Here is a 22,637-nt window from a genome sequence, read left to right as displayed (position 1 = left end):
TGGACTGCTATCCCAATGGCCACCTCCAAGCTGTGGAATGAGACATGTTAGATAAGTAAGCAAAAATGCTGCAATGCTTTTTTACTGAAATTTTGCAGCTACTTTTTTCATTAAGCACACCACTGGTTGGACTCCATTGTAAAATTTTTATTAGATTCCAGAGTTCTCAGGAAGTTGATTCTGCCAGTTTTTGCCAGCTTAATGATAACTTCAGTGAAGGAACTGATTCTTGGAGCTCTCTGCTCTGCCATTTCGATGACGTTACAGTATATTACTTTTTGAGGAACTGTCAATCTGTTTTCCGAAGCAGCTGTGCCACTTTACATTCCTACCAGAAATGTGAGGTTTAATTTTTTCCACATCTTTCCAACACTTTTTAAAAATATATATTCATTTTTTAATTTTTTAAATCTATTTGTTTATTTTTGGCTATACTGGGCCTTTATTGCTATGCATGGGCTTTCTCTAGTTGTGACAAGTGGGAGCTACTCTCTAGTCATGATGTGTGGGCTTCTCATTGCGGTAGCTTCTCTTTTTACAGAGCATTGGCCCTAAGGTGCACAGGCTTCGTTAGTTGTGGCACATGGGCTTAGTTACCACATGGCACATGGAATCTTCCCATACCAGGGATCAAACCCTTGTTCCTTGCATTGGCAGGAGGATTCTTAACCACTGGACCTCCAGCACTTGTTACTTTCTGTTTTTCTTTTTTAATTATAGCCATCCTAGTGGGTATGAAGTGGTATCCTTATTGTTTTGATTTGCATTTCTTTAATGACTAATGATGTCAAGCATCTCTTCATGTGCTTATCAGCCATTTGTGTATCTTCTTTGGAGAACTGTCCAAATCCTTAATTAGGACTATTTTGGTTGTAACAGAAACTGAACTCACACAGCTTAAGAGAAGAAAAAAAAATGAATAGGTGGTAATTTGTGGTTTGGTAACTGGGAAACCAAGTCAGAATTAGATCCAGGATGTCAGAGGTGTCATTGGGCCTCTTTGTTCCCCATTTCCTCACCTCTGCTTAACTTCTCATTTTGTCTTCACTAAGAGGCAAGTTAACCCCTGCAGTCTCAAGTTGCAATTGTTTTTACAGGCTTCTATGTAGGAAATGATCAATCCTGGATGTTCATTGGAAGGACTTATGCTAAAGCTGAAACTCCAATACTTTGGCCACCTCATGCGATGAGTTGACTCACTGGAAAAGAGTCTGATGCTAGGAGGGATTGGGGGTGGGAGGAGACAGGGACGACAGAGAATGAGATGGCTGGATGGCATCACCGACTCGATGACATGAGTTTGAGTGAACTCTGGGAGTTGGTGATGGACAGAGAGGCCTGGCGTGCTGTGGTTCATGGGGTCGCAGAGTCGGACATGACTGAGCGACTGAACTGAACTGAACCGATGTAGGAAATGAGAGTGTATCTTTCCTTATAGCTCCAAAAAAATCTCAGGGAGGATGTTGATTCATGTGAATTGGGTTACATTTCTATCTTTGAACAATTACTGTGGCCAAGTGGATGAAGTATCCAGACCAAGCCCCAGTCATTAGCACACCCTGGGAAGACAGGGTCTACCTTACTGAGGAGTCTAGACTAAGCTGAATTAATGTGCACTAAGGAAAATGAGATTCTCCAAAAGAAATGCTTCCAAGTAGAAAATAAAATGTTCATTTAGTACATTTCTTGTTGGTAGTCTTCTTCGTTGTGACTTTTTATCAAAAGATGGGTGCTCAGGTTTTTATCTCCACTAAGATACTAGTAATTGCTGCCCTTTTTTTGTGTGGTGAGGTGTGGGGTATAAGAGATTAGAAATAAAGACCTTATAGCTCTACGTGTTCCAAAAGCTCAGGAGAAGAGGAGAAAGAACCCAATCAGTTTGGAGTTGGGAAGAGGGTTAGAACTTGGCTTCTGATTCTGTGAACTTGAGCTTCATAGAGGAACTGAAAGACTTCTCTGTAAAAAAGGTAAGCATTTGCATTTATCTAAATTCATAAGATTAAACTGTTTTAGCCTTACTACAAAGTCTCGTGACTTTGGAAGGACTATTCTTGTGTATTATATTAAAAAGAAATTACCCCCAGACCTTAGTGAGAAGATGAGGAAGTTGCAGATAGTTTCCACCAAGGAGCACTGTCACCATCTGTCAGATTTGTAAGTAAGCTGACCACCAAGTTTCACTCCTCCTCTCTGTTTCCAGCATATGGATACATTTTTCATGCTGCTGATTATTTGGAGGTCATTTTTTAAAATATACTTTCAGATGAAATGCACATTCCCAAGTAATACTTCAGAAGCCAAATCCATCTTTGCATGGAAAACCATTATTTAAAGCTGTTATTGATTTCTTCACAAGCGTATGTTTTGGGCTTCCCTGGTGGCCTAGTGGTAAAGAATCCGCCTGTGATGCAGGAGATACAGGAGACATGAGTTTGATCCCTGGGTTGGGAAGACCCCCTGGAGGAGGGTATGGCAGCCCACTCCAGTATTCTTGCCTGGGAATTCCCTTGGGCAGAGGAACCTGGTGGGTTACAGTCCACAAACATATGTTTGAAGGCAGCCACGGTGAGGGGTCAAGAAGTCCTTTCTGACAGTCTTGATTCTGAATTAGTCCAACTGATGCCACTGAATCACAAAATGTAGTTCTCTCAGTTGCCCTAAGCAGCTAACCACAAGTAGCTAATACAGAGTGCTCTCAACAGGTTCATCTGATGGCAAGTTGATGCTGGGAAACAAGGGAAAAATCGGACAGACTCTTGAAAGCTTCATAAAAAATGTTGATTATGCAGCAGCAGTTATCTACAAGTGGGAGGATTAGTGTATTATAAGAAAGTATTGCAGTTTTGTGTGGATGTTTCTATTTTTGTGTTTTTTTTGTTGTTTTCACTTTTTGTTTATAAACTATAGAAAGTAAAGCTTTCTAGTTGGAGGGGCTTTTCAAAACATGGAGTGAGAAAGCACAAGGGTTATGGGTAATAAAGGTTGAAAAACACAATGATAAAGAGATAAGACTGATTTTTCAATAATATACAGAACTGAGTGAAAGGAGTCATTGTAGATACAAATTTTGATAATGCCTTAAAAGTCACAAGCATATGACCATGTACTCGAGCAAGTCTACAATAGTATAAAATGAGTGATTTATAGTTGTAATTAAAACTCATTGTAGCACTAACCTGACACATGATAACAACCATATCAGTAAGGTGCTTTACAGTTTATATAACACTTGCCTGCAGTCTCTCCTTTGCCATATATTTAATGATGGCATAATTGTGCTACCTGCTAATTCGACTTAATTGGTAAGTTCTTGTGAATGACTGTAATTAGAGGGACTGATTTACTTCTCAAGCAAATTTTCAGTTCTCTTTTTACTTTATTAGTTACCTAATATATATAATCAGGATCAGTTTAAATTGTATTCCATTTTGCATCGTACATGCTGATCCTTATGTATATTAAGAAACAACTACTGATTCTTACTCCTTGACAGCTGAACTCCTCTTGCTCCAGGACTTTTGTTATGACAAAACTTTCAACCCCTACCAATCCACTGATAACTGTACGTATCTCCCACTGGTCCTCATCTATTCACACTGGAGGGATACTTGTATGCAACATTTAACATTCATTCACCAAAAAATATTTATTGAGCACCATGTGCCAGAAATTGAGCAAGACATTGGAAGCATACATAGTCCTGGGTCCTGCCTTCCCAGGGTCACAGACTAATGGGGTAGACAGAGCCTAGATTGTGGTGGGAGAGGTGGGCAGGAAGTTGGCAGACCTATTTTTCCTCATTTGATTCAGCTGTCACGAAGGGAAAACATAGCTATCATAGGTTGCAGTCCCTCTACCCCCAGCACAGGATGCTATAGGAGGGAGTGCCTGGGGCCAATAGCCTGGTACTAAATAGGTGAGAGGGAGAGCTGAGGTTAGGCAGGAATTAGTGAGGTGAAGATACTGGAGAAGCAAGTTCCCAGAAAAGAGTTAGCATCTGAAAAGACCGTAATGCAGGAAAGAACTTGGCCAAATTAAGAAGCTCATTTAGTATAATTACAGAAATTGAGGCAACAGGAGAAATGGCTTAGAAGATTGGAAAGGTGGAGAATCCTAGAACCAAGTTAAAAATTTTATCTTGAGGGACTTCCCAGGTGGTCCAGTAATTGAGAATCTGCCTGTCAGTGCAGGGGACACAAGTTTGATCCCTGGTCTAGGAAGATTCCACATATGCAGGGCAACTGAGTCCACGCACCACAACTACTGAAGCCTGCATGCTTAGAGCCTGTGCTCTGCAGCGAGAAGCCACCACAGTGAGAAGGCCGCACACCACGATGAAGAGTACCCCCCCAATGCCACAACTACAGAAGCCCTGCACATAGCAAGACCCAGTACTGCCAAAACTACATTAATTAAAACAAAACAGTACTTTATCTTGAAGGTGCTAAGCAGCCATGGAAAAGTTTTAATGACATTTCCCTGCCTCTTGTATCTCAACCCGTTAAGTTACCCGGATAGGCCCTCTTATTTCAGGTACAGAGATGCTGTGCAGACAAGTGTAGTATCCTTTCAGACTGAAACACATGGATAGCTTAGCAGAAACCGTGCTTAGGAAGCATCAGGTAGGAAAAGTATGAACTCAAGAGTCAGAATGCTTGAAGGTCTATAATGTATAACGTTGAACACATTTCTTAACCTCTCCAAGCCACTTTCCTTTTCTGTACAGTTGGTAATGTAACATTGAAATCCGTCATCACATTGTTGTTGGATCAGAAATAACAAGTACAGTGCCTGTGATTGAAATTCCATAGGTGTTAGCTGCCACTATTTTAGCAATGCTCCCTTGCTAACACAAATTTCAAACCCTCTTGGGGAATGGAATCACAAAATAATACATCATCAAATTGTGAAGAAACCTTAAAGATGACTGTATATGATGCTTGGATTCTTTCTGCAACACTGGTGAACAGTTGGTTTGTTCTCCAGCATTACTTGTAACATCCAAAGACAGGAAGCTCACTACTGTCTGAAGCAGCCACTCCATGTTTGGCTGTATTAGCAGGTTCTTTTCTTGGACTGAATCCAAATCTGCCTCCCTATGACTTCTATTCAGGGGTCTCAGTAGTAGACTCAGTAGTAGTAACACCTCTTCCCTGTGACAGTCCTCCAGGTGTTGGAGGTCATTATCTCCATTTACCACTCACCTAGAGTTGAAAAGCTTGTTTCTTCACCTAACAACAACAATAAAAGGATCAATTAATCGAGAAAACAACAATTATAAAACATATATATACCTAACTACAATATAAAGTGTTAATTGGAGATTTTAATAGTAGTAGTAGTTGTTCAGTTGCTTAGTCATGTCCGACTCTGTGATCCCATGGACTGCAGCGTGCCAGGCTTCCCTATCCTTCACTATTTCCCAGAGTTTGCTCAAACTGATGTTCCATTGAGTCGGTGATACCATCCAACCATCTCATCCTCTGTCGTCTCCTTCTCTTGCCTTCAATCTTTCCCAGCATCAAGGTCTTTTCCAGTGAGTCAGCTCTTCCCATCAGGTGGCCAAAGTATTGGAGTTTCAGCTTTAGCATCAGTCCTTCCAGTGAATATACAAGATTGATTTCCTTTAGGATTGACTGGTTTGAGCACCTTGCAGTCCAAGGGACTCTCAAGAGTTTTATCCAGTGCCACTGTTCAAAAGCATCAGTTCTTCAGCACTCAGACTTCTTTGTGGTCCAACTGTCACATCTATACATGACCACTGGAAAAACCATAGCTTTGACTGTGTGGACCTTTGTTGGCAAAGTAATGTCTCTGCTTTTTAATATGCTGTCTAGGTTGGTCATAGCTTTTCTTCCAAGGAGCAAGTGTCTTTTAATTTCATGGTGGCAGTCACCATCCACAGTGATTTTGGAGCCCAAGAAAATAAAGTCTGTCACTGTTTCCATTGTCTCCCCATCTATGCCATGAAGTGATGGGACCAGATGCCATGATCTTTGTTTTTTAAACATTGAATTTTAAGCCAGCCTTTTCACTCTCCTGGTAGTAGTGTACTAGTAATAATAACTGTCATTTGCTGAACACCCCCACTAAACTCGGTGCTATAGATACACTCATAAGTAAGTCTCAGCCTGTCAACTGAAGAAAGTTAGAAAAGTAAACAAGTGTAACACAACATTACAGATACTATGACAGGAATGTGCAGGAAAAAGCAGGGGGCAATTAGGGGAATAGTCATCCTGATAAAAGAGGGGCCTCCATCTTAGATGATGCAAACTATATCCTCTCAGTTGAGTAGGTAATGCTTCCACTCAACTGGACTTATTTGTGATATTTGTTAAAATATTTTAGAGGCTTTAGTCTCACAAAGTATTCGAAACAACCACTGTCAGTAACTGCAAATGCATTCTTACAAGAGATGTTAATTTTCCCTGTCAATATTCTTTACAAAGACTCTTGGGTTAGAATCAGAATAATGGAAGCCAGGCAAGGAAGAAGAGTGGAATACTGTGATTTGCTGTACCTGTACATGGATGGCAAATACTTGGAAAGAAGTATTTGAAAGTATTTGAAAGACTAGACTTGGCTAGTCTTTCATAAGCACTGAAATAGAAAATATGAGGCATATTATGTTTGTTGTGGCCATTCAATATAGGAAGGCCACAGAAGATGGGGAGCAGTAAAGGACCTGCCCACTGACTCCTTGCAAGTTGTGTGAAAGCAGCATGGTAGTCACAGTTCAATGCTTGTTTCTCTGTGTGGAGCCCTATACTAAATGCCAGGGTAAAGATAACCCAACCAGGAGGCTGAGGCATGGGCACAAGGTGACCCAATGCAGAAAGAGGTAGGGAACCTTAGAAAAGGATTATTTGATGTGCCCTGGAAATTCTGAGGACAGATTCTTGGACTGATGAAGTTAGCCTTCCTAAAGGAGGCAGCATCTCCAGGAATAAAACAATGAAGTCCTCCCAAACTCCTAATGTGGGACTTTCTTCAGAGAGCCATAGAGTGCAAAAGGCAGTGAACCTCGAACTGCCTTTTTAAAGAAGAAACACATGAAAGGCAAAAACATGACAGTAAATTATCAGTGGAGAGTAATTTTTCAAGTGTATTGAAGAATCCTTTCAAGAAACAGTTACAAAACTAAGGATCTTGAATATTCCCCCAAACAAGAAATGATGAGAAAGCATAGAAAAGTTTATTTCACAATGTGTAAGCCTTCCACCTTTAGAAGTAACTAAGGAAGATAAAACAAGTGTGTTAGAAGCAGCAAATACAGAGACAAGTGAGGAAACAGGAGTGTTGAATAGAAGTTCAGACACCAGTCATATTCCCATTGCCCAGATGAGGGGACTGAAGTTCAGAGACATTCTTCAGCTCCTAAGACACAAATAGGACTCCTTTTCCCCCAACAGGGTAGTTGCAGCCCAGTGATGGGTTTAGCACACATGCCCCCTTCAGCCTTTTCTGAACTGACTTGACAAAACAGAAGCATTTACTGCCCAAAACTCTAAATGATATTTCATCAGGGGACTGTCTCCTGTCCTTCTTTTCTTCTGTCCCTCATTTGCTGAACTAACATTTTTTTTTAAAGTAGTTCCCTTCAGGCATTATTATTATTAAGACATTACCCACATACCATAAATGTCACCCATTTAAAGTGTACAAACCTATGATCTTTAGTATATTCACAAGATATCACCAATATCTAATGCCAGATCATTTTCATTTCCCCATAAGGAGACCTGGTCCTCACTAGTAGATACTTCCAACTGTCCCTCCCCTAAACCCCTGGGAATAACTAATCTACTTTCTGTCTTTATGGATTTTCCTATTCTGGATGTTTCATGTAAATGAAATCATACAACACATGGTGTTATGTGTCCAGCTTCTTAACAATGTTTTTATGGTTCAGTCATATTGTAGCTTGAATCAGTACTTCATTTCTTTTTATGGCCAAAGAATAGTCTATCACAGATAGTCTATCATAGAGTGTGTTTTGTTTATCCATTCATCAGTTGATGGACTTTGGGTTTTTCTACCTTTTGGCTATTGTGAACAGCAGTTAGTATAGTACTAAGAATATTCAGAAATGGTATGGACCTAACAGAAGTAGAAGATATTAAGAACAGGTGGCAAGAATACACAGAAGAACTGTACAAAAAAGATCTTCACGACAAAGATAATCACGATGGCGTGATCACTCACCTGGAGCCAGACATCTTGGAATGTGAAGTCAGGTGGGCCTTAGAGAGCATCACTATGAACAAAGCTAGTGGAGGTGATGGAATTTCAATTGAGCTATTTCAAATCCTGAAAGATGATGCTGTGAAAGTGCTGCACTCAATACTCCAGCAAATTTGGAAAACTCAGCAGTGGCCACAGGACTGGAAAAGATCAGTCTTCATTCCAATCCCAAAGAAAGGCAATGCCAGAGAATGCTCAAACTACTGCACAACTGCACTCATCTCACATGCTAGTAAAGTCATGCTCAAAATTCTCCAAGCCAGGCTTCAGCAATATGTGAACCGTGAACTTCCAGATGTTCAAGTAGGTTTTAGAAAAGGCAGAGGAACCAGAGATCAAATTGCCAACATCCGCTGGATCATGGAGAAAGCGAAAGAGTTCCAGAAAACCATCTATTTCTGCTTCATTGACTATGCCAAAGCCTTTGACTGTGTGGATCACAATAGACTGTGGAACATTCTGAAAGAGATGGGAATACCAGACCACCTGACCTGCCTCTTGAGAAACCTGTATGCAGGTCAGGAAGCAACAGTTAGAACTGGTCATGGAACCACAGACTGGTTCCAAATAGGAAAAGGAGTACGTCAAGGTTGTATATTGTCACCCTGCTTATTTAACTTATATGCAGAGTACATCATGAGGAACGCTGGGCTGGAAGAAGCACAAGCTGGAATCAAGATTGCCGGGAGAAATATCAATAACCTCAGATATGCAGATGACACCACCCTTATGGCAGAAAGTGAAGAGGAACTCAAAAGCCTCTTGATGAAAGTGAAAGAGGAGAGTGAAAAGGTTGGCTTGAAGCTCAACATTCAGAAAACTAAGATCATGGCATCTGGTCCCATCACTTCATGGGAAATAGATGGGGAAACAGTGTCAGACTTTATTTTTTGGGGTTCCAAAATCACTGCAGATGCTGATTGCAGCCAGGAAATTAAAAGACGCTTACTCCTTGGAAGGAAAGTTATGACCAACCTAGATAGCATATTAAAAAGCAGAGACATTACTTTGCCAACAAAGGTCTGTCTAGTCAAGGCTATGGTTTTTCCCGTGGTAATGTATGGATGTGAGAGTTGGACTGTGAAGAAAGCTGAGCGCAGAAGAATTGATGCTTTTGAACTGTGGTGCTGGAGAAGACTCTTGCGAGTCCCTTGGACTGCAAGGAGATCCAACTAGTCCATTCTAAAGGAGATCAATCCTGGGTGTTCATTGGAAGGACTGATGCTAAAGCTGAAACTCCAATACTTTGGCCACCTCATGTGACGAGTTGACTCACTGGAAAAGACTCTGATGCTGGGAAGGATTGGGGGCGGGAGGAGAAGGGGACAACAGAGAATGAGATGGCTGGATGGCATCACCGACTCGATGCACATGAGTTGGAGTGAACTCTGGGAGTTGGTGATGGACAGGGAGGCCTGGCATACTGTGATTCATGGGGTTGCGGAGAGTCGGACACAACTAAGCGACTGAACTGAAGAATATTCATGTTCAAGTTTTTGTGTGGACAAATGCTTTTTGTGTTTGTGTAGTCAGTTGCACCTAGGGCTGCAATTGCTGGGTCATATGGTAACTCTGAGTTTAACTTTTTGAAGAATTGCCCGACTATTTTTCGAAGGGCTACACATTTTACATTCCCATCAACATTGTTTGAGGGGTCCAATTTTGCCACATCCTCACTAACACTCATTTTTTTGTGATAGCCATTTAGTAGGTATAAAATAATATCTCCATGTGGTACTGATTTTCATTTCCCTAATGACAAACGATATAGAGCATCATTTCATGTGTTGTTAACCTTTGTATTTCTTTGGAAAAATGTCTATTCAAATTCTTTTCCCAGTTTTTAATTGGGTTCTCTTTTTATCGTTAGGTCATAAAAGTCCTTTATTCTGATTATAAGATCCTTGTCAGATATACGTTTGCAAATACTTTCATTTTGTGGGTTTATGTTTCTTTGAAATGTTCTTTGAAGCATTGCTGGACTACTTTTAACAAATACTAAAACATCTTAACCTAAATTAGGAATATGTAATTGTTGTTTGAATTATAATTTTAAATTTAATAAGCATTATAGTTTTCTGAGCAAGCCATGTTTTGACCACGTTTTGGGGCTTCCAAACCATAAGTTTTGAATTCATTATGGGATCTATCATAATGATAGTTATCACTTTATAGGTGCCAGGTGCTGTTTGAGCACGTTGCACGTATTAACTTATGTAATTCTCACCACAGTCCTATGAGGGAGAATTTTATTTCACTACTCATTGTACAGATAAGAATGGAGGCAGGTGCTCCCTTTGGCAGCACAAACACTAAAATTGGACCGATAGAAGATTAGTACGGCCCCTGTGCAAGGATGACATGCAAATTGGAGAACAGTTCCATATTTTTACAGATTGAAAGAGCAGCATTGAAACATTTACATTACCGTATGTAAAACAGATAGCCAGTGGAAATTTGCTGTATGAGGCAGGGATTCAAATCCGGTGCTCTGTGATAGCTCAGAGGTGGGTGGGAGATTGTGGGGGGAGGTTCAAGAGGGAGGGGGCATATGTATACCTACCCTACGGCTGATTCATGGTGATTTATGGCAGCAACCAACACAATATTGTAAAGCAGTTATCTTCCAATTGTTTAAAAAAGAATGGAGGCAGAGGAAAGTTAAGTAATTAGCTTGAAGGAAAATTAAGTAAGTTGAGTAATTTGCTCAACAGAGATGAACTCCGGATTCCGTTCTTAACCATCTGCTACTGATGAGGCGAAATTAAACCATTTCAAAGAATGCCTAACTCCTCACTTTGGGGAAATAATAGTGTTTTCCTGGCGTCTACACTGTGAACAGTTTTTCCCTCTTTCAGTTCAGTTCAGTACAGTTCAGTCGCTCAGTCGTGTCCGACTCTCTGCGACCCCATGAATCACAGCACGCCAGGCCTCCCTGTCCATCACCAACTCCCGGAGTTCACTCAAACTCATGTCCACAGAGTCAGTGATGCCATCCAGCCATCTCATTCTCGGTCGTCCCCTTCTCCTCCCGCCCCCAATCCTTCCCAGCATCAGAGTCTTTTCCAGTGAGTCAACTTGTCACATGAGGTGGCCAAAGTATTGCAGTTTTAGCTTTAGCATCAGTCCTTCCAAAGAACACCCAGGATTGATCTCCCTTAGAATGGACTGGTTGGATCTCCTTGCAGTACAAGGGACTCTCAAGAGTCTTCTCATTACCACCTTTCCAGGCGTCCTCATTACCCCGTCCCCTCCCAGTCTAGCCTCAGGGCCTTCTCTCCTGTCCACTGGTCCAAGGCAGTTGTTGGAAGTAAAAGTCGCTTGCGTTCCCCAGGTGGAGTGGGTCTAAATTTCTGCCGGCCGGTTGGAACCAAGCAGCAGCAGATTCCGCCTTAAGAGGCTCGGGGCCAAGCCGTGGGCGGGGCCAGCAGAGGGGGCGGGAACTGAGTCCCAGCTGACTTACCTCTACACAGTACGGCGCCTGCAGCTCGGAGCGGAGCCATGAGCTGGATCTGCCCACGTTGTCAGCAACCCGTTTTCTTTGGTGAGGCCTGGGTGGAGAAAGGGGAGAAGACGGGGCAAGTGAGAGCCACTGGGTTCCCTGAGGACGCAAGGAGCTGGCGACTAGTTCCGGACCCTCTTTCCACCAGTGGGGTGCAGGACACTCGGGCGGGATGGAGCTGGCCTCCCGGAGACACTCCCCCTCGCCTCTAGGAGCCAGGGTGGGCGGGAACACGAGGGGAAAGGAGGGCGCCTTCGGCTTGGCCTGGCTCCCCTCTGCCCGATTCCACCTTGTTCTCCACAGCAGAGAAAGTGAGCTCCCTGGGCAAGAACTGGCACCCATTCTGCCTGAAATGTGAGCACTGCCACAGCGTCCTGTCCCCAGGAGGACATGCAGAGGTGAGGCCTGGCTAGGGCGCACAGCTCTGTATCTGTCACTATCCCTGAGATACCAGCCCCCCGGCCCTGTTTCAGTCCCATCTGCCAACCAAAGGCAGCCTCAGCAGCCAACTCCCAAGATCACCTACCCAATAGGCACCATGAGCCAGGATGTGGGGAGCCTGAATTGTGCTGATAGATCCTGTGGCTTTTGTAGGGCAGGGGAGGGAAGCAGCTGTGCTTCCTGACCTGCTCTTTCCCTTTTTCCCTGGCCGCTGTCAGTTCTGGCATGCCAGCTCACCCCTCACTCCTCCCATTCCCTCCAGCCCAGGCCAGTAGACAGCCACACCTGGCAGCCTGTCTTGGGGAAAAGCCTGTGGGGCACAGGAGAGGCCCTGTTGGGCTCTAAGCAGTCCTCTTCCCTCTGCTTGTACCTAGCACAACGGAAGGCCGTATTGCCACAAACCATGCTATGGGGCTCTCTTTGGACCCAGAGGTAAGTCCCAGTCTGGAAAGGGCCAGGGTACAGCCGAACCCTCTGTGTGGCTGGGAGCTGGAGACTCAAGCCTGACCTCCCTTCTTCTCTCTGCAGGGGTGAACATTGGTGGTGTGGGCTCCTACCTCTACAAACCTCCCACTCCCACACCTGCCAACATCACTCGCCTTAGCCCCAGCAGCTTCAGCCCCCCCAGGCCCAGGACTGGCCTCCCTCAGGGCAAGAAAAGTAAGTGAGATTGGGCCCCAGCCAAGGAACTCCTCCTCCTGACCCTTCCCCAGGATGGAACAGGAGGTGGGTCCAGGTGGCAGTATCCCACCTAGTCCTCCACTTCACATGCCTACAACTTTGTTCACGGCAAAGTCTTCTCCGTGGCTCCTTTTCTGATATTTCCTCATGTCAGCTGCTGAGTAAGAGGTAAATTGGGCAGATGGAATTATTACCCCCACTTTACAGGTGAGGAAACTGTGGTCTGTAGAGGGCAAGTGAACTTGTGCAGTCATACAGCTAATCAGAGGCAAAGCTGGCCTAGAACTCAGGCCTCTCCCAGGTCAGGGCCATGGAAGGAATAACCTAGTGTGAAGGGTCACTGAGATGGGCCAGCCCCTCACATTGTTTCATTTCTCTCCCTCCCTGTTCCTTCATCCCCTGAGTGGACAGTGACACTGTGCTCCCCAACACCTGACACCCCTGCCCTGGCCAGCTCCTGTATCAGCTCAGGTTTCCTGAGGATTGGGTTGCTGACAGAGTTGGGCTGGTGGGCACCTGAGGCCCTGGGAGGATGAGAAGGAAGCAGGTGGTCCCTGCTACAGACAGGGATGAGGCAGGAGATGGAGTCAGAGGGGACTCAGCTCTGCCTGAGAAAAGCAGGCTCATGTCCATGTGGGTGGGAGGCGGTGGTGTGAGCCTGGCTTTTGGAAGAGGACAGTGCTATATACAAGCCAGGGCTGATGGGCCCTGATTAGGCCTGGCTCCCACCTTAGCCCTAGCTGGGGGCCTCTTCCTCTTAAAGGCCCTCCCCACATGAAGACATTCACTGGGGAGACCTCGTTGTGCCCGGGCTGTGAGGAACCCGTCTATTTTGGTAAGTGACAACAGAAGGCTAGGGGAGGGAAGTGGTGCCAGGCAAGTGGGTCTCCCTGCTCTGTGCCTGGAACTACCACCTCTCTTCCACCAGCTGAGACGGTGATGTCTTTGGGCAGAAATTGGCACCGACCCTGTCTGAGGTGCCAGCGGTGCCGGAAGACCCTGACTGCTGGGAGTCACGCTGAGGTGAGCAGGGCAGGGGTGGGTGACTATGCTGGGAGGGAGGCTGGAAAAGAGCCAAGCTGAGACGTCTCTCTTTCTCTCTGTGTCCCAGCATGACGGCGCCCCCTACTGCCACATTCCCTGCTATGGCTACCTGTTTGGCCCCAAAGGTGGGCAGCCCCACCCCAGACACTGGGCCTGAAGTATGGCATGTGGGTCTGTGTGGACAATTTCCCCTGTGGTCAAACACACTGCAGGCCCCTCCCAGTTCCCTCTAGCCTTCAGCCCAGCGACCCCCAACCCCAAGGCCCTTGGTGATGGGGTTCTCTCCTTCAGGTGTGAACATTGGTGATGTGGGCTGCTACATCTATGACCCTGTGGAGATAAAATCTAAATGAAATACAGGAGAGATCACACTAACCCGGGTCTTCCATCAACCCCTCCATGGTCCAATGGAAGCTACAGAATTTTCTAGTCCCATGAGAGTGGGAGAAGGTGGGATTCTGGCGGCCTGGGCCTAGGCTCCATGGTAGACCAGAGTCTAGACTTTCTCTGCCAACTCCTCTCTCTCCCATTCCTATCTGGTCAGGGGACGCAGGCCACCTCACTTGAAGGGTAGCCCCTTGGTCTTTCCAATCCCTTGACCCAGCAAATTCTGTAACTTCAAGGTATTCATTAAACATGTGTTTATTTTTGCTTCTCCAATAAAATGTTGGCTCCCATGCCTTCAGTTCTTCTTTAGACATGAGGCCTAGACAGTGGGTTGTAGGGTGGGGAGTGTAGGGGTGAGGGGGTGCATTAACCTGCAGAGTGCCTGGGAGGTAGCAAAGTCAGCCACAGGAACAAAGAGCTCTGTTCTCCTGGCTCCCTGGCTCTGGCACCAGGCAGCCCCAGCCCCACACAGTGGACAGCATGCCCACCAGCCCTACTGGTACCAGAAGTATCATAGAACAGTTATTCCTTTAGCACCATTTCTAGAAGAAGCACCTTAGCATCTCATTTGAGCATGAGAGGAGATAGATCCTGTGGTGAGGTCTGCTAAGAGGCTTCATTATCCATTTGAGAGATGACCAGAAAGGGAAAGTCACAAGCCCAAGGTCACCCAGAAATCAGTGACAAAGCTGGGACCAGAACCCAGGGCCAGACTCAGTGGCTTTTCATCCAGGGCTTATCCCACAGCTCCAGGGGCACCTTTATTTACAAAATCCTCCCAGCCATGAGAGGGGTGCCAGACTTCTCCAGCAGCCCACTGCATTCTGGGAAGCTGCTGTGTTACTGGAGGCCAAATAGTCAGGCTGGATGAGAACAGAGAGAGAGCAACTGCAGCCCCAGGCAGGGGGCTCGCTGCCCCCAGCCCCAGTCCCAGGGCCTGCCCTTCTGTTCTCTTAGCCCCTGCTGCAGAACTTCTGTAGAGGGCCTGCCCTCAATACCACTCAGTCCTGGACCTGCTTCATGGGCATTTCTTCCTCCTGAAGACTGGTCGGGGCACTGGGGAGGAAGGAGTCATGAGCAATGGTGGGGTTTAGCCTCTCAGCCAACCACCCCAGCCTGCCCCTGAGGGCTGGCCTGGGGCTCCCCCCAGCTCTTGACATGCAAACACATGCACTCCCACAAGTGACTCCCACACATGCCTGACACATCCCTGACATGTAGGCATACCTGAGTGTGTGTACACAGCCTCTTCTTCCTGGACACACACACAGGTATGGACTCATGGACACTTTTATACACACCTCAGGTCATGCTCCCATGCACATTCGCATACATGTCCGGATACACATGTGCTGACATGGCTCCCTCTCTGAATCTTATCTAAGATGTCAAGTACCTGGGCACCCATACCCACATGCACGTGCTCACACAGACACAGTCCTGTGCACACACCTCTTCCTTTCCACATCTTGGATGGTCTCTGGCAACTGTGCCTGCTTTGTCTCTGGTAGCAGTAGGGCAGTGCAGGCAGCCAGCAGGGCGATCCCCCCATAAGCGAGCTTGGGCAGTGACAGCCATACTCCGTCCAGCAAGGCTGCCAGTGGGGCCAAAGACCCCCCTAGCCGGCCCACCAGTGCAGTCAGCCCCATCCCCGTCTGTCTGTTCAGAAAGAGGACGGAGGAGAGGGCTGATACTTGAAATTACTTGCAGTAAGGCCTCATGGGGCTCCCCTTGTGGGCTGGCAGGCCCTGGTGGTCCCTTCTCTCCAGACAGCTAAGAAAACTGGGGCTTCTTTCAGGTGGTCTTCCCACCCACCCCCAAGCCCAGGGGCCCCCAAGCCAACACCCACAGGAGGGTGGGCTCCCGTTCTGATAGTACCAATCAGGTACTGCAGAAGGAAAAAAAAAGAAGTCATTAGAAAGAGGATGGGGAGAGGGTGGTGTGAAAGGAAGAGGTCAGCAGCTGGAACAGACTGCCGTGCTAGAGGAGACAGAGGGCTTTCGGAACATGCCCAGCTGTCTGCCCATCTCCTCTCCACGTGTCAATAGCTACCTGAAAGAGCCTTATGTCCAGAGACAACCGCCCAAGGGCCGCTCTGCTTGGGCTGTGGCGAGTAGGATGGGATGGGTTGGACAGATGGGACCTTTTGTGACTGTTTTAAAGGAGCCCCAGAGAAGTTGTCTGACTTTGCTCGGGGTCACTTAGTAAAGATTAAATGCCCCACCTCTTCCCAGATTTAGGCAAACGCAGACGGCTCAGATTAGATCTGTAAGGAATGGATGACAGGGACCGGGGTACGGTGTACCTGTCTAGGATGTTAGTAAGAGATGTGACTAACAAGCCCTTCCTCCAGGTGGCTTGCCTGGGACCCCTCACCTGAGCACGGTAGGGTACAACTCCGACGTGAACAGGTAGGCAGTGGTGAAGGCAGCTTCAGAAAAACCTTTCCCCATCACCGCTAGGGCAGTGCTCCAGGACTTCATCTCTGGAGGGAAAGGGGTTCAGGAAGTGAGCAGGCCTTGCCGGATAACCGAGGTTCTCCCAGCGTAGGAGGTGCAGTCTCGGGAGAGGGCGGGACTTAACTGGACTTGAGTCGGGCTTCCGGGATGGGGCGGGGCGGGTTCTCGGCCAGGGGCGGGGCCTACAGGAGTGGGCGGGGCTTACCGGGGGACACTAGTAGCCTGAAGCCCAAGGCGAGCGCGGCGCCAAGCAGCGTTCCCGCCATCGTGAGGCGGCGCCCCGCGTGGCGCACCGACAGATAGACCAGCAGCTTGGAGGGCAGCTCCACGGCCCCGAACACCAGCTGCGTCTGGTACACGTTCAGGCCCAGTCCTGACACGTCCAGGCTCACGCCGTAGTAAGAGAAGTTCACTCCAAACCTGAGGGGGTCGCGATGCCGCTCAGGGGTCCTCCTTCCTACCCCATTGTCCTCTCAGGAGCCTTAGGCCTCTTAGGCCTCTTAAAGGGAGCATCTCCCCGCACCTTCGGAGCCCACTGCCCATGACCTTCCCAGTCCCCATAATCCCTTCTGAGTGTGCAGCACATGCCGGTGGCCCAAACGCCCTTACCTAATCTTCACAACAACCCCGTGAGATAGGAACTAATAGCATCCTGTCGTACAGCAGAGGCACTGAGGCTCAGGGTGCTAAGTGACCTACCTGTCCAAGGGCTTACAGTAAGTAAGCGGCAGAGCTTGCATTTGACCCCACGTATCTCTGACTCCGGCTCCATCCTGACCTGCCAGAGTCCAATCCCTCCAGAAGCTGAGGCTCCCGCCACCCACAGTTAGTTTCACTTGTCCTGTGTCCGCTCACACTCAGCACCAGCTTGAGTCCGCCCCTCCCCAACCCCGCCTGGCCCAGGTCAGGCTCCCTCCTCACCACACCACCATGCAGCACAGTGAGATGTATCGCAGCCGTGGTGTCCGGAACAGGTCTAAATATGAGGGTCTTCGGACCATCCGCTCCGCAGCAGCCACTTTGTTCAGGGCCTGGTGGGGGAGGAGGAGGGTTTGTGATGCCAAGTCGGCTGTGAGGCCTGAGCAAGGTACCTTGTTCTCCCTGGATCTCTATCCTTCTTGTCTGCAGTAGAGGGGGAGGGGATGCTGGTGGGACCTGAGTAGGGTGGGCCCTGAGCAAAGGGTGTGGCCCACCAGGGCCAGTAGGACATCCTGAAGAGCTTGGGACATTCTACTGGTGACACCACCCTTATGGCAGAAAGTGAAGAGGAACTCAAAAGCCTCTTGATGAAAGTGAAGGAGGAGAGTGAAAAAGTTGGCTTAAAGCTCAACATTCAGAAAACTAAGATCATGGCATGTGGTCCCATCACTTCATGGGAAATAGATGGGGAAACAGTGGAAACAGTGTCAGACTTTACTTTTTTGGGCTCCAAAATCACTGCAGATGCTGATTGCAGCCATGAAACTAAAAGACACTTACTCCTTGGAAGGAAAGATATGACCAACCTAGATAGCATATTAAAAAGCAGAGACATTACTTTGCCAACAAAGGTCCGTCTAGTCAAGGCTATGGTTTTTCCCGTGGTCACATATGGATGTGAGAGTTGGACTGTGAAGAAAGCTGAGCACCGAATTGATGCTTTTGAACTGTGGTGCTGGAGAAGACTCTTGCGAGTCCCTTGGACTGCAAGGAGATCCAACTAGTCCATTCTAAAGGAGATCAGTCCTGGGTGTTCATTGGAAGGACTGATGCTAAAGCTGAAACTCCAATATTTTGGCCACCCCATGCGAAGAGTTGACTCATTGAAAAGACTCTGATGCTGGGAGGGATTGGGGGCAGGAGGAGAAGGGGACAATGAGGATGAGATGGCTGGATGGCATCGCCAACTCGATGGAGGTAAGTTTGAGTGAACTCCGGGAGTTGGTGATGGACATGGAGGCCTGGCCTGCTGCGATTTATGGGGTTGCAAAGAGTCGGACGTGACTGAGCAACTGAACTGAACTGAACTGGGGTCCAGGAGCTTTTCTTGCACAGTGTGGAGCCCAGGAAGGGGACCCTTGACACAACCTGCTGACCCCCACGCTCACACACAAACATGCACTTGCACACAAGCACATCATGCATTCACTCTCACCTCCCGGCTCAGGCTGTCCTCACCCACAGGCCGCCCATTGAGCCTGGCACAGTGGAGCAGGTACCTGTGGGCCTCTTCCACACGGCCCTGGGTCAGAAGCCAGCGGGCAGATTCAGGTACCCACCTGGGGGACAGGAGGAGGCCCTTCAGTCAGAGTCACCGCCCTAAGCCACATCTCCCTCCTGGGCACACCTGTCAGCCTCCAGGCTCTTCCCCATGCAGTACCCTCAGCCTGGAACATGTTCCCTTCCCAAGCCCACCTCATCTAATGAACTATTCATCCCTTAAGGCCCAGTTTCATAGCTGCCTCTGCCTATTCTTCTTCCCCCAGGCCTAGGTACCCCACAGCCTGGGATTCCCTGCTCTGCTCAGCTGAATTGGTCTCACTCCCAAAACCTCACCCCTCAGCACTATCACTTCTCCCACAGGTGACCAGGAGGGCATAGGATGAAAGAGAGACAGACACACAGGCATACCCAGAGGGATCATCCGAAACCAGTTCACTGGGGGAGGCAGTGAAATGCCCACCTCACCCAGCCTCTCACCCTCCTGTTTGGACTCCTGTGCTGGCTTTGCCCCCACTCCCACTCGTCCAGGGCAGCAGCCTGTTTGTGCTGAGCTCCGCCTCCCCATCCCCATCTCTCCTGTCACTCCGTCTGTGCCTCTGAATCTGCCTTTCCGTCCTGGGTTCAGTGTCTCTCAGCGGTGCTGTCTCTGTCACTCCCTCTCGGTCTATATTCTGTTCTCTCTTCCTCTTTGTGCTGATGTTTCTCTCCCTTGGTCACTGAATGTTTCTCTTCATCGCTCAAGTTTCTCTTTCAGATCTCGTCCACGTGTGTGTGCTCAGTCGCTCAGCCGTGTTCGACTCTTTGCAACCCCGTGGACTGTAGCCCACCAGGCTCCTCTGTCCATGGGATTCTCCAGGCAAGAATACTGGAGTGGGTTGCATGTCCTCCTCCAGGGAATCTTCCTGACCCAGGGATCAAACCCACGTCTCCTGCATTGGCAGGCAGATTCTTTACCTCTGAGACACCTGGGTAGTGATTCATTCTGTCTCTGGCTTCTGTATCTCCCACTCCCCAGCTGCCCACAAGTCTCACCAGAGGGTAAGGATGCCTGGGGCACAAGGCAGGGTGACAGCCAGCAGGAGCCATCGCCAGTCCCGTATCAGGTAGCCGATCAGTGCCAACAGCATCACACCCCCTGTCCAGAAGGTGCTGCTCAGGACACCTGCCACGGTCCGGTGTCTCACGTCCAGCCACTCCAGTTCTGGGCCAGGGCAGGGGTTGGGAGCAGGAAGACAGTTAGCAAGGGCCAGATGGGCTCAGTCTCACCTTTGACCGCTGCTTCCTTCCGGTCCTCTAGGTGCTACCCATTCTTTGTGTGCCTTACCCAGTGGCATCACAATGATGGTGAAGCCAGCCAGAGCCATGCCAGTGAGGGTGCGAGTGATGGCAAACATGATGTAGCTGACCGAGGCTGCAGACGCCAGGCTCAGCACCAGGGAGCTCACGTAGGCCACCAGCAGCAGGCGGCGCCGCCCAAACCTGCACAGGAGTCACGCAGGGTCAGCACCCTGTAGACGGGAAGTCCCATACCACAGTTAGTGGAAGAGGGTTCCCCACCCCACTCTGTATTGGCCCCTCTACCTCACCCCACCTGTCAGACAGGTATCCGTAGGCCACGGCCCCCACCAGCACACCGGCGAAGAAGAAGGTGGAAGTGGCTTTGTTCAGGCCTTTCTGCTCACACACAAGGTCCCACTGCAGGAACAGGCAGGGAGGGGCCTCCGATGGGCACAGGCCCCTTCCAGCTGGTACCAATCCCTCTTCTCCCAGACCCTGGGGCTTTCTGAGGTCAACTGTGCCATCCTGGTACCTCCATGTAAGATAATAAGTCCCCAACTATTCCCTCCAGCTTGGGTTGGTGGAAAACTTTGCCCCCCACCCCAGTCCTGCAACCTCAGTTTTTTCCCATGGAAGGCCTTGACTATGACGACAAGAGTTCTGCTCCTTCCCAGACAGACTGTCCCCCACCTCCTCCTCCATCCTCCAGATGAATTATATAAATCCTAGACCTGGGGCCTGGAAAAAAGAAGGGAGAGAAGGAGTCCTCTATTGTTTTTCCACCTCTTACAACAGAAAAACCCGTCTCAAATCTCTGCCCCAGCTCCTGGAGCTGACTTACCCCTCCCTTGCCATAATCAGCTCCCAAGTGGTAATAGCAGTTCTCACATAGGGCCTTTACCACAAGCCAGGAACTAAACTCAGTGCTTTAAAGTTATAGATCCCATCTACAGATTGGTAAATGGAGACTCTCAAAGGTAAAGTAATGTATCTAATGCCCACATGGTAATCACCCAAGGCAATGGCAGACCCATTCACTCACATGTCCCCCAACCTCCCAGCTCGGGTACCTCGGTTGCAATGGTGGAAGAGAATTCCGAGTGGTTGTACTCCCAGCCCTGAGGACAGGGCACTGTGGAGGGCTCACCCTCTGGTTGCTCCCCAGGGTTCTGTCCCTCTCCCCACAACGTGCTGTTGGGGAGGGCCTGCTGATGGGTGAAGCGGAGGCAGGAGCTGAGGCTGCCGTCAGGTTCCCGGGGCAGGTGGGCCTCCAGCCACGCATCCTGGTTACTGAAGTTGTCAGGGGCTCCAGGCAGGGCACAGCGGTGGGCTGGCACAGCAGCCAGGAAGATGGGCAGGAGGAAGTGCATGGGCAGCAGCACCCGGGGCAGGGCCAGCAGGGCCACGTTCCGCAGCTGAAAGGGCCCAAAGCCGCCCACCTTGTCTAGCAGCTCCTCGAATCCCATGCTGCTTACCCAACAGCCTTCTCCTGTGCAGACTCCCTCTATAGTGCCCAGCACAGCTCAAACCACCCACCACTTGAACCCTTGGACTCTGGAGGCGGGAGAGACAGACTGATGAGCAGAGAGCCTTCAGTCAGAATCCAGCCCTCAGGGGCTGGCCCAGGATGGGGCCCTCCCAGGCCACCCAGGTCTCCAGGGATCCCTGCCTGTCTGGCTTAGTTCCCCGGGGAGGGGGGGAAGAGGGAGGAGGGGCTGCCATCCACTCAGAAGTCACTGACATTGTGGCTCTGTGACTTACATATTGGTGCTCAAGGACCAAGTGGGGTAACCTTGAGCTGCCAGGGGGTAGCTGGGTGTGTGGGAGATGAGGCCCTAGCCCCTTGGTCAGCTACGCTTCCAAGGGTCCCTAAAAGGAGAAGTCCCCTGGAGCACAGTGCCAGCTCTCCCTGGATGCCCTTTGTCCTATGAAGCCTTAGTTCATCTGTGTCTATTTGTAGCCACAGCCTGGCCGGCAGCTCGGGACTCAAGACTGAGATCTAGGTCCTAACCAGGTGAAGGGTTCTTCCGGCTGAGAACCCTTCCCATACACAGGAAGGGAACACGAGGCCTTCCTGTACTCCTCCCGGGAGCGTATGTCCCAGGCAGAGACACACCCGAAACCACACCAGACAGTCTGGCTGACCTGGGGATCCCAGACCCACCACTCTTCCTTTTTTTCACTCAGGGTCTCTTCCCATACACACATACACTGCCTGCCCTCTGACCCTATTTCAGGAGCTTCCCAGATTACCCCATGGTGGGTGGGGGGCGGTGGTAGGGAAGGAAGGAGTTTGCCAAGGTCCTGGCGTAGTTGCCTGCAGTGAATGCCTAAGACTCAGAATTTGTCTGATCTCCCCACTCAATTCTCAGTCATGGCCCCTGCCACAAAAGCAC

The 22,637-nt window shown here is 48.7% G+C and overlaps 2 protein-coding genes and 1 non-coding gene across 6 annotated transcripts; 2 read left to right on the top strand and 1 right to left on the bottom strand.

Annotated features, from left to right (window-relative positions):
* Positions 1 to 1,661: 1,661 nt before the first annotated feature.
* On the bottom strand, positions 1,662 to 21,707 carry SLC22A7 (solute carrier family 22 member 7). Of its 4 annotated transcripts, none has more exons than XM_088831111.1 (10): positions 21,312 to 21,707; positions 20,555 to 20,682; positions 20,288 to 20,442; positions 19,996 to 20,164; positions 18,896 to 19,019; positions 17,683 to 17,792; positions 16,967 to 17,181; positions 16,679 to 16,787; positions 15,755 to 15,961; positions 15,304 to 15,358 (listed from the first exon to the last, which is right to left on the bottom strand). In XM_088831111.1, the coding sequence occupies exons 1-10, from the start codon at positions 21,705 to 21,707 to the stop codon at positions 15,304 to 15,306; spliced, it is 1,668 nt and encodes a 555-aa protein (XP_088687237.1). The 4 variants fall into 4 exon arrangements, 3 of the variants coding, with proteins under 3 accessions (XP_088687237.1, XP_088687238.1, XP_055262262.1); XM_088831112.1 differs by having other exon boundaries at positions 18,890 to 19,019; positions 20,555 to 20,658; XM_055406287.2 differs by having other exon boundaries at positions 20,555 to 20,658.
* LOC129543925 (U6 spliceosomal RNA) lies at positions 10,536 to 10,638 on the top strand. The gene has a single exon (XR_008683381.1). It is a non-coding gene; the product is annotated as a U6 spliceosomal RNA (small nuclear RNA).
* CRIP3 (cysteine rich protein 3) lies at positions 11,373 to 14,610 on the top strand. Its single transcript, XM_055406288.2, has 8 exons — positions 11,373 to 11,791; positions 12,053 to 12,147; positions 12,565 to 12,622; positions 12,719 to 12,850; positions 13,635 to 13,706; positions 13,800 to 13,894; positions 13,983 to 14,040; positions 14,207 to 14,610. Exons 1-8 carry the CDS (start codon positions 11,749 to 11,751, stop codon positions 14,266 to 14,268), a joined length of 615 nt encoding a protein of 204 aa, XP_055262263.1. The 5' UTR covers positions 11,373 to 11,748; the 3' UTR covers positions 14,269 to 14,610.
* Positions 21,708 to 22,637: the final 930 nt, after the last annotated feature.

This window comes from Moschus berezovskii, chromosome 23 (genome assembly GCF_049115385.1).
Source record: "Moschus berezovskii isolate FMDL1 chromosome 23, NW_MosBer_1.0, whole genome shotgun sequence".
NCBI lineage: Eukaryota > Metazoa > Chordata > Mammalia > Artiodactyla > Moschidae > Moschus > Moschus berezovskii.
The sequence above is the reverse complement of the archived record's forward strand: the minus strand, read 5'-3'. Positions and strand labels throughout refer to the sequence as shown.

What these genes read in the sequence shown, in the direction of transcription:
- SLC22A7 (XM_088831111.1), bottom strand. Translation starts at nt 21,707, where the DNA reads ATGGGATTCGAGGAGCTGCTAGACAAGGTGGGCGGCTTTGGGCCCTTT. An exon ending in CCAGGCATCCTTACCCTCTG is followed by an intron (nt 19,020 to 19,995) that starts GTGAGACTTGTG and finishes CCTGTCCCCCAG; the next exon opens with GTGGGTACCTGAATCTGCCC. An exon ending in AGGACAGCCTGAGCCGGGAG is followed by an intron (nt 17,793 to 18,895) that starts GTGAGAGTGAAT and finishes CTCCCCCACCAG; the next exon opens with GCCCTGAACAAAGTGGCTGC.
- CRIP3 (XM_055406288.2), top strand. Translation starts at nt 11,749, where the DNA reads ATGAGCTGGATCTGCCCACGTTGTCAGCAACCCGTTTTCTTTG. An exon ending in GGCTCTCTTTGGACCCAGAG is followed by an intron (nt 12,623 to 12,718) that starts GTAAGTCCCAGT and finishes TTCTCTCTGCAG; the next exon opens with GGGTGAACATTGGTGGTGTG. An exon ending in CTGCTGGGAGTCACGCTGAG is followed by an intron (nt 13,895 to 13,982) that starts GTGAGCAGGGCA and finishes TCTGTGTCCCAG; the next exon opens with CATGACGGCGCCCCCTACTG.